The sequence below is a fragment of the Crocodylus porosus genome, unplaced genomic scaffold (genome assembly GCF_001723895.1).
Source record: "Crocodylus porosus isolate Cpor-Errol unplaced genomic scaffold, CroPor_comp1, whole genome shotgun sequence".
Taxonomy (NCBI): Eukaryota; Metazoa; Chordata; order Crocodylia; family Crocodylidae; genus Crocodylus; species Crocodylus porosus.
Genome location: NW_017728947.1, coordinates 87,953,351 through 87,963,262, shown reverse-complemented (window position 1 = coordinate 87,963,262; position 9,912 = coordinate 87,953,351). Strand labels below are relative to the sequence as shown.

Here is a 9,912-nt window from a genome sequence, read left to right as displayed (position 1 = left end):
TGGGGTCATTTGACCCCAGTATTCTTTCCTGCCATGGCAGGGGGTCAGACTAGATGATCTGCTCAGGTCCCTTCCGACCCTAGAAAACTATGAAACTAGGGCTGAGCTGAGACCCAGCAGGCTTGTTGCCTGGATTGGGCAGAGCCATTTCAAATGAATAGCAGTCAGGGTGTGCTGGGCTTGCAGGAAGGTGTGTTGCCTTGGGGCAGGCAGAACCCCACTGGGCGGTAGTTCAGGAGGGTTGAAAATTTAACCATGGAGCAAAGGAGTCGGAAGGGCTAGGAATGGTGCATCCTTGGGTGCTGGAGGAAACAAAATAGTGTTTTATCTATTTATTGAACTATCTGGGTAAAACTGACCAAAGATGACCTTTGCTTGAAGTGGCATAACTTTAAAAATGTTTAGAGGACACTTAGCATGTGTTAACACCCTTAAACAGGTGAATGCTCCCAATTTTAAGTGTCTTTTATGACGGGTAATTTGTAATGCCACCATTCCACTTTGTTCCACATAGAAAGCTAAACCTTGCAAAACATTTTTAATTAAATATAATAACATGAAACCAGTTTTCCTGTGTATTTTCTGATATTTGACAGGAGACCTTCTCCAACTTCATCTGCTGTCAGGTAGAAAGGACAGGCAATTTTACTATTTTTATTGTACATTTGGTTGCCTAGAGAACAGGGGTAGATGCATTTCTGTTTTCCTATAGGGAAACAGCTTTACCCTAAATATGGGAAGAAAGTGTAAGTGAACCAGTGCCTTTTTTACTTCAAGTAGCAGTCTACATGTACTGTTTTCTGATAGGGGACTCAAAGACTACAACTATAAGAGAAGTTAGGGTTTTACAGTGAGTACAGAAAATATTCAAATGTATATTTAAATCGTTGCTACCAGAATGAGGAGAGCAAATTTGTTCTATTTCAAGCATCACATTGACAGGCAGTGGATTAACCAGAAGTAACAGGAAACATCTGAATTTTGATTCTTAGCAATAAATTTAATCTCTGTGAATGCTACAGCTATAAAAACAGCTAAATTCAATTGTATTTCACACCATGTTAGCATCACTTTTCAAGCGCAGTTAATCAATATGGTTTTATAGAAAACCTTTCCTGATGTGTCAGTGAGCTAAAGAGAAAATTCTGTACATGGTTTGGACTCTGCAGCAGCATAGATGCTACAGGTCAGCAAGGCATACGATTGTCTCTGCCTTTGCACCCGAACTTCCTCTGAGGCTCCTGCAAATCCGGCCTCGATCTCTCTGGACCCATGGAGGGCATTTCCTTGGTCATGACTCTGGGTGCCCTCCAAAATGAAGTGAACAAAGAAAAGAAATAACGAAAGGATCGGGGTGTGGGTCTCTGCCCACCCCCACTCAGGGGTCCGTTCCCTTGACATCATCCCTCTTTGCCCCAGCTGTTCCGAGCAGGGTGTTGGGTACTCTTAATGCAGCTGAGACCCCTCCAAAGGGTCTCTGTCTTGCCCCTTCCAGGGCTGTCGATTTCTTTCTGAGACGCCGCCCAGGGTTTATAGTCCACAGTTGCAGCCAGCAGCAAGTTTTTAGCAGAGCAGGGCAGGGCAGGGCAGCTCTGTACTTGGGAAAAGGAAAGTTTTTAACCCCCTTCCCTGGCCTCAGAACCCAGTCAGGGTTTGCATGGGGGGAAGCAGTCCCTGCCTTTTCTCCTCCTCCGCCCCCTCCCCCCGCTTCTCTTTTGGAGCAGACAGCTCAGCCCAAGGCTGGAAAGCATGCTGGGAGACTCTGATTCAACTTGAACCAGGACAGGGCCTGGGACACAAGTTTCATAAACTGGTTTGACCCAAATCAGTTAAATCTGATGCTACACTCAACCAGGTTTATCTTAAACCAGTTTTAGCCATTTTGAAACTGGTTTGTGTGCATTAACAGGTTTAAACCAGTTTCTGATGACTAAAACTGGTTTATGTGTAACTTCTGTCCCTAGCCCTTGTAATATGAAGCTCTGTTTTCAAGTGAATTATTCTTCAAAGTCTTGAAAAGCTCTGTATACAGGATAGGCCAAAAAAGATACCTGTGAGTTAGGATGGGCAGCCATTTAAACAGCAGTTGAAGTCCCCACAGGTTGGGCTAGTTTTCTGCTTGGGCGACTTAAACGCTGTGGGTTAGACTATGTATTGTTGACTTGATAGGGATAAAATGAATTTGCATTCTTTTTACTAGATACTTTGCCAAGTTCCATGGAAGAGCTCTTTTTGTTTTACATTGGATTTCCTGATAGTGTTTCATGGACCCCCTCTACACATGATATCTGTTGCACAATTTCCCTGTTAATTGTATAATAACTTTAGACTGGCTACACATGCAGATTTACTGTGCTGCCTTAAAAAGGTCCAACCAGCTATAAAGTTGTTGCTCAAAAGTGTGTAATATCTTAATTGCAGGTTTCTATCCAACTTTAATTTATATGTGTAGGCATTTCCCATGGCTGGAACTCAGGTACAGCCAGGATCAGGAGTCCTCACCTTCTGGCCACCTTTTCAGCAGAGGGGGCTCCCAGCTGTGGGAGCCTGCTTCTTGCCAGTGCAGTGGGAGCCTGGGATTAGCCCCCGCCCCCCCTCCCCCGTATTGGCAATAAGGCACGATGGGATCTAATGTGTGATCACACAATCATGCCTCCTGCTATGTATGTGTGGTATGGTAGGAGATGTGATTGTGTGGATTGTATATTGGATCCCATTATGCCTTTACCTGTACATGTAGAGGGGCCCATAGTGCAGGTAAAGGGAGGAAGAAACATAAATGCCTCTCTGTATATCTTGTATCATTTCCCTTCCCCTACACATAGGAATCTTTCCATACAACTTTCAAGTGCCTTTTCAGGTTGTTTGTCTTCAGTCATGATTGAATACTTCCTAATTCAGTTCTGTGTAGCTTTAATCTATTGTTTTTACTGATGGAGATGAAATAATTGAACAGCAATGCTGGATTTAATTAATATTGACATTTATATAAAACTGTGATATGCTGTACAAAATTATTTTCTAGACTGTACATGCAACAATGTTACAAGGGCATTATTGGTTTCTTCCCTCCCCCACCCCACCATTTTTAAGTATGCATATAATATGGTACATTTTAAAGATTATATTTAGCAACACTTTATGCAGTAGGTTCCCTATGATGAAACAGCACAGGATATGTAAATTCTGTTCAATAAGTAGAATGCACTGTTGGTTCTGTTTTTGCATCATACTTCACCTCAGTTTCTATTATACATAATTGCATTTTCTGTCTTTTTCATGTAGCACTAAGGTCTTGTTTTAATATCAAAATAGCATTTGAGTTTTACAGTTTTGTGTATTTACAATGCATATAACACACCATCACATGCTAGGAAGGTGACTGCTAAATCTCTGTGGTTTAATCCAAAAGAGTATCCTGTCCAGGAGCTCCTTGGAGAGGTGGCTTGATTTGTAAAACCCTTGTAATAAGGGAAATAAATTATTCCTTATGGCCCACAGAAAAATGTGAAACCTTTTGTAACTGGCACAAAACATTAATTTTAATATGTTGCATCTTGGCATACTAATTATTAATGTAACTTATGGCATCTGGTTAATAAAATGAACCTCAGCAGAACAGTATAACAAATTTGTGCTCTAACTTGGTAGTAGTTTTGATTCAGGATGGCTTTTTCTTTCAAGTAGAAATAACTGTCAAAAAAGCTTTCACTCTACTGCTTGCCTGTCTGGTTGGTGCTACTGATGCAGTAAGTATCAGGGAATGAAAAGGTTAGAAGCACCTTTGGCACAATGCAGGAGCTCAGGTTTCCATCTGCAGGTTTTGTTATTAAACATGGCAGATGCTTATCCTTGGTTTTGGCAGGCTAAAGAGGAGCAACAGCTAAGGGGTACCTAAACACATGTGGCACAGGGAAAGAAACTCTCTCCTTGGTTCTTAAGTGTTTAGTAGTAGTATTATTATTATTATTATTATTATTATTATTATTATTATTATTTTTTAAATCCTGTGGAAGCTGATGACTGTTTCCTATTTCACTCTGAAGTTGGTTATTTGAACTAATTAGGCTGCCAGCAAGTGTAACATTTCAGCTACTTAGGGGAAAAGGGGAACAACACCTAAGCGACACATTAGCTATTACAATGGTTACATATTACCATATTACAATGGTTACTGTGGCTGAATGCTCCTGTAGTGATACAGTTAGACTAAATCACTGTAAATTTAATCCTGAATGTAACGGTTAATATTGCACAGGTGATGGTGTGCTTGTATTGCTATGTAAGTACACAGATGTAATGGTTACATCTTAACAGCTTACCTCATATTATTTAATATTGATCCACTTATTTTTGCCAGTGCCCTTAGACTTTTTTATTTCGTGCACTTTTTGACATTCTAGAGGCAAAATATTCCCAGTATTTCTCTACAGACAAATGTGCATGTAACTTTTTGAAGGTTTAGGCTCTTAATGAGTATTTTATCAATATAATTTCTATCCTTTTCCCCCCCACCCAAATTTAGTGTTTAGAAAGAGCCATGAAGTTTGCATTTGAAGAGTTCCATCTTTGGTATCAGTTTGCACTGTCATTAATGGCTGCAGGAAAGGTAAGTCTTGCCTTTTTGTGTATTTAAATCTTTGTACTGATTGTCAGTAATGATGGTATATTAACACTTACCTAGAAATCTTCGTCTATTAAGACTCTTTATAAACAATAATTAATTACTCCTCAGAGTAGCTCTGTGGGAGTGAACTAACAATGATTTTTTTTTTCTCAGTACTTGTACCAAGGGACAAATAAAGACAGTTCTTGTCAAAGAGTTTGTCATTTAGGAAGTGAAAATGTTGAACACTGTTGCTCAGTACCACAAGCTGAAGTTTAAAGTGAATTTTACAGTATTTTATTTTAGTTAAGATACCTAAGATGATATACTTACATAGAAATTTAGTGATGTCTTACTTTCAGTACTGTCACAGTGAACAGGTGACAGGTTTAGCTAAGAATTTACACATGTTCGTCTTTAATTTTATTTACTTCAAGAACCTCTTGTTATATCATCACTTGTAAATATTGTTCCATTATGCAATCTTAGACTGTTGAACCACATTTGATTATTATTATTATCTGGACTTTTTAAACACAACATACTACTTTTGGTTCCTTTGCTTTCTCCTCTTCCACGTGGGGTTACAGAGGATAAACTAGATTTATTATGGATGAAGCAGGAGAGGTCCATTAGCTTTCCTCAAAGCCTGTCTCCTTGGAGATGAGTGGGTAATTGTCATTCTGGGGGAAAAAAAATAATTATATTATTCTCCATAAATTATTTTAAGGGAATTTGTGTAATTCACTGACCTTGAGGGCCTTACTATTTCTACCCCATCTTCAGTGTAGTTTACAGCAGCCTCTAAATTGTGGTAGGGAAAAGGTAAAGGAAAAAATAGCCTTAAGCTCAGGAATAATGAAGGTCTGCTCTAAATTGCATTGGCTTAAAATATATTAGAATAGTCCCTTAAGTGTTGTTATACCCGCTGGTGATCACTGAAGTACATCCTGCTTTCGCTATCTGTCCACTCCCACCCACTTATTTGCCACCCCCCCCCCCGGTGGGGTGACAGTAAGGGAAGTGGTATAAAGCCTGGTGAATCCTCAGCTGCTCCTCTAGAGTTCTGTTTTGTATGCATCACTGCAGTGTAGTATGCAGGCCAATATCTGATCCAACACATTTGACTTCATTTAGTGACTACAGTGGGTCTCAAAGCCTCTCCTGTCTGATCTGACAGACACTCTTGTGACAGGTCTTTCAACTTAAAATTGTTTAGGAATAGCTCCTTCAGTTGGAAAAAGGTAAATCAGTTCATCAAGGTAGGAGTCTTTTTTTTGATGTTTCATGCTTCACTCTGAGTTGTTTCACTGAGAAATATATTTTTGTACAGTCTGCTCGAGCCGTGAAAGTCTTAAAGGAATGTATACGCTTGAAACCAGATGATGCTACCATACCACTCCTTGCTGCCAAACTGTGCATGGGATCTCTTCACTGGGTAAGTTGGATTTGTTGTCAGTCTAATCAGCAAGAACTGAACACTTCTGGAATGTCACAGATCCTTAAGCTATAGACTTAAAAATGCTCTGGCCATGATGACAGTGTGCAATAGACTACTGATGGAAGATGCAGCACATAAAAAATTCTTATAAGAGTGCAACTGAACAGTACTGTAAACCAGTATCTATATGGGTTACAAAATATTTGAAAATGGTGGTTACCATTTTAAAAAGTCAGCATTTAACAATATTTAGCTTATTGGTGTTTGGTGCTACAGTTGGTGTATGCCAGTCTGTGATAACTTAATAAATGAAGCTGTTGTATTAAGACACCTTCCAAAGTTGTTCTCAGAGAGATCAGTAACTATTCACACAGAACATCACTTTTAAGGGAGTATATGATTCAGGATTAGTTGCCCCTTTTTGCTTTAATAGTAAGTACTCAGAAGGAAGAATTGTAGCAGTAGCAAGCTCTGTTTGTTGCTCAGACATCCCAAGAATTAAAAGTGAAGTTTAAATTGTTGAGCTTACCTCATCATGTGTCATCTACATTGTGTGTCTATGGTGATGTGTATAGAATTTCTCTAATAGATTTATTTAATTTAGTTCTATAGATTAAAAAGTTAAAAAAAAAAAAAGTAAACGTATCAGATTTCAGTTATTTCCTCACTTCAGAAAGAAAAAGCAACAATTAAAAACAGGTTTTCATGCTTTTTAATCCAAGTCCCTTAAAATGTTTCTGGGAAAACAATTTTATTTCTTCTAGGTTTTAAAGCAAGTTTTTCTAAAATCCAAATTAGGATTATGTTCAATCTTTCTGTTTCCCACTAAAAAAAAAAAATGTTCTTTAAGAAGTCCTGAAACTGGTATCTCTCTACACAAAATGTTTAAGTTTAACTTAGTATTCACTGTGGTTAGTACACACATTACAGTATGAACTTGAAGCTGACAGAAATAATTGAGAGGGAAAGAGGTTCTAGTTATTTAAAAACTGTGGCTACACTTAATTTGTTGTGAATGCATGGTGCTATACATAAAATGCTATGGAGGAGGGGTAGACAGTTCTTTATAACTTGAAGTTCAAACAGAAATGGTGCAGTAGCAGGACTAGGTTAGGCTGTTAAATGTAGTATCAGTTGATTTTACTGATAGAGACTGACACTAAATTGATCCCCATACACGTACCCTGCATATAGCCTGCTTTAGAGTTTCCTCAAACAGAATTTGTTGGTGTGTTTGTGGATCCTTGTTTTGTAGCTGCCAACTTTACTTGGGCAGCAAACTGGCATGCATTTCTAGTGCATTTCTACTGACAGGTATTTCCAGGAGAGGAAGTGGTACAGGCATTCAGCCACTGCACCCTCTGCCTTGGTCCTCATGCCTTTCTGAGACTGGGGTGATCTCAGTGTGGGGAAGGAGTGGGGAGCAGTAGCTGCTTCACTCCTGTTCCCATGTGGGAGTGTAGAGCTGGGAGGGGAGTCGAGCAGTGGGGCCAAGGGCTCAACCCATTCACCAGACCAGGCAGTTCCTGGCCTGGGAAGGGGTGAGGAGTTTTGGCACCTGTTCCAATCTTCCTCCAACCCCCAGGAGAAAGAGTGCAGGCTTGTGTGCTCATAGCTTCTACGGCAAGAGTGGCGATTCTCCTGGTAGGGAGTATTTGTACATGGCCTTCTTTGTCAGACTACAGTGTGAAAGGTATGGAGTTATGTAAGCTCTGATCTTAGCAGCTTTGCGTGACAAAACCCTTTTGGATTCAGCAGCATGGTGAGATGCGGAGGCCTGTTTGTTTAGGTGTCCTTCCTGACTCGGAGCATTTTTCTCCAGTTGTTGCTTTGAGAAAACTTGAAGAGCAACAACTTTGTTGTTAAAAAGCTAATGTTTTCTAATTGGAAAATATAAAATGGCAAAGGGAACTCAGGGTCAAGTGGAAGACTCCAAAGAGCTTTTCAGCTTCTTTTTCTTTTTTTGTGAAGACTAGATGTTTAAAGATGGTTTATCCTCACTCGGTGTCAGTGCCCATATAACTGTCAGAATAGATAGCTTAGCTTTTTGTGAACTTGTATATTTATAAGATGAGCGGGAAAATCAATGAGGTAAACAGCTGTAACAGTTTAACTGGTAGAAGCATTTGGGATATAATTTACCTGCATAATCTTTTAGCAGTTTAAGTGGAGCAGAACCATTGGAACTTTAATTCTGTTTCATTCAGCATTTAAATTACAAGTTGAGCTCACTTAATCCCCTCTAGGAGAATGCAGATGTAAACATAGCATCCTAACAGCTGGTGCACGCTGTAGTGAGGCAGCTGCTGCTTCTAAGCTTAAGTGGGAAAATGAAGCAAGTCCTTATTGGTAAAAATTTGTTGTGTGAAGTGGGGGGGCGGAAAAAGAAAAAAAAAAGGTAGTCAGGCTTCTTAGTTTTGTCTAAGAACACATACCCCCTGTTTTGTATTTATGGAATTTTATGGAGTTTTTGGAAATAGAAATCTTTCTAAGACTCTCTTGTTCATTTTTGTAATGGTTTCAGTTGGAAGAAGCAGAAAGATTTGCCAAAACAGTTGTTGATCTTGGAGACAAAACCTCAGAGTTCAAAGCAAAAGGCTACTTGGCCTTAGGACTGACTTACAGCTTGCAAGCCACTGATGGTAAGAAAACGAGTTTCACAGATGGGAAATTCTTGTCACAAGTAAATCTACAGAAGCGTAACAGCCCTTTGTGTTCTATGTGCTATGTGTTATTTTTGTCCTAATCTATTGATACGTTAGACTTTGTCAAATAAATGTGTGGAACCAAATCTTTGAATCTTAAGTAATGCTGATTAAATATATCCTTTTTAGCATCTTTGCGAGGTATACAAGAGGTCCTGCAGAGAAAGGCTCTTCTTGCATTTCAGAGGTGAGTGGGTGTTAATCTTTTCATTCTGCTGTATGTAATGAAAAGCCTTATGTGGTTAAAAAAAAGAGAGATTTATAAAGACTACATAATGAGAATTTTACCTCTGAGAGTCTGTCTTCATGAGTACAGAACATATTGCATTAAAATTCACTTCATCAGTTTTTGCCAGAAAAATCCAAACCAATTTCTAAGAATTTCCTCTAACTTTATGTAAGATGATTTTCTGTTGCCATCAAATGGAGAATAACGTTTTACTTTACAGCCTTTAAAATAAATATTCTCTTATTCTGGTCTAGAAGGAAAAAATAATTCATACCTCTTAAGGACATTTTTGAATACTGTAAAATGATTCAGTGCTGATTTGTCACTGGTCAGATGATACAGCAGGTGTTCCCAATTACAGATTCAGAGTTTCAGTTGTATGGTGAGAAAAAGGGAATTTATTGCCTGCAAGAAGTACCAGATTGACAGATCTGGAGAAGGAGGTCCTTTCTGTCCACAGAAGAGTTATCACAGTTAGTGACAATGCAAACTCAAGCACCAGTTTGTATGTGTGAAGCCTTACCCAGAGGCAGTACTGTTTTTTGATGGAGACCTGATTCCTTCTCCCTAGGTTTGCTCCTGCAAGTATTAACAAGCAAATGTGGAGGAAAATTGAGATCTTTTCATGATTTAGATTCTAAATATAAAAACAACTTGCTGATGGATACTGTGACACCTTACAGTGGTTATCTAAACTTGGCTCTTCTGAATATTTATGTCTTTAAACCCATTTTATTATCCAAGTCTGATTTGCTTTGCGCAGAGTCTTTTTGGCTTTTTTCCTTCCTTGATAAATTGAGAATGAACTAACAAGTCTGTTTTTATGTAGGGGTTTTTCTATAGGGTTTTTAATGTAGCACATCACAGGAGACGTGATCAGAGGAAAAATGGGAATGTGTGCTCTTATGCAGTCTGTAAACCTTGATACTTT

At 39.0% G+C, this 9,912-nt stretch overlaps 1 protein-coding gene across 1 annotated transcript in view; it reads left to right on the top strand.

Annotated features, from left to right (window-relative positions):
- TTC7B (tetratricopeptide repeat domain 7B) overlaps positions 1-9,912 on the top strand; it is a 208,784-nt gene that overhangs the window by 79,863 nt on the left and 119,009 nt on the right. Inside the window, exons 8-11 of the mRNA XM_019551144.1 lie at positions 4,526-4,609; positions 5,940-6,044; positions 8,572-8,689; positions 8,882-8,939. Of these exons, the coding sequence (XP_019406689.1) occupies positions 4,526-4,609; positions 5,940-6,044; positions 8,572-8,689; positions 8,882-8,939 (365 nt within the window). The remainder of the gene's footprint in view (positions 1-4,525; positions 4,610-5,939; positions 6,045-8,571; positions 8,690-8,881; positions 8,940-9,912) is intronic.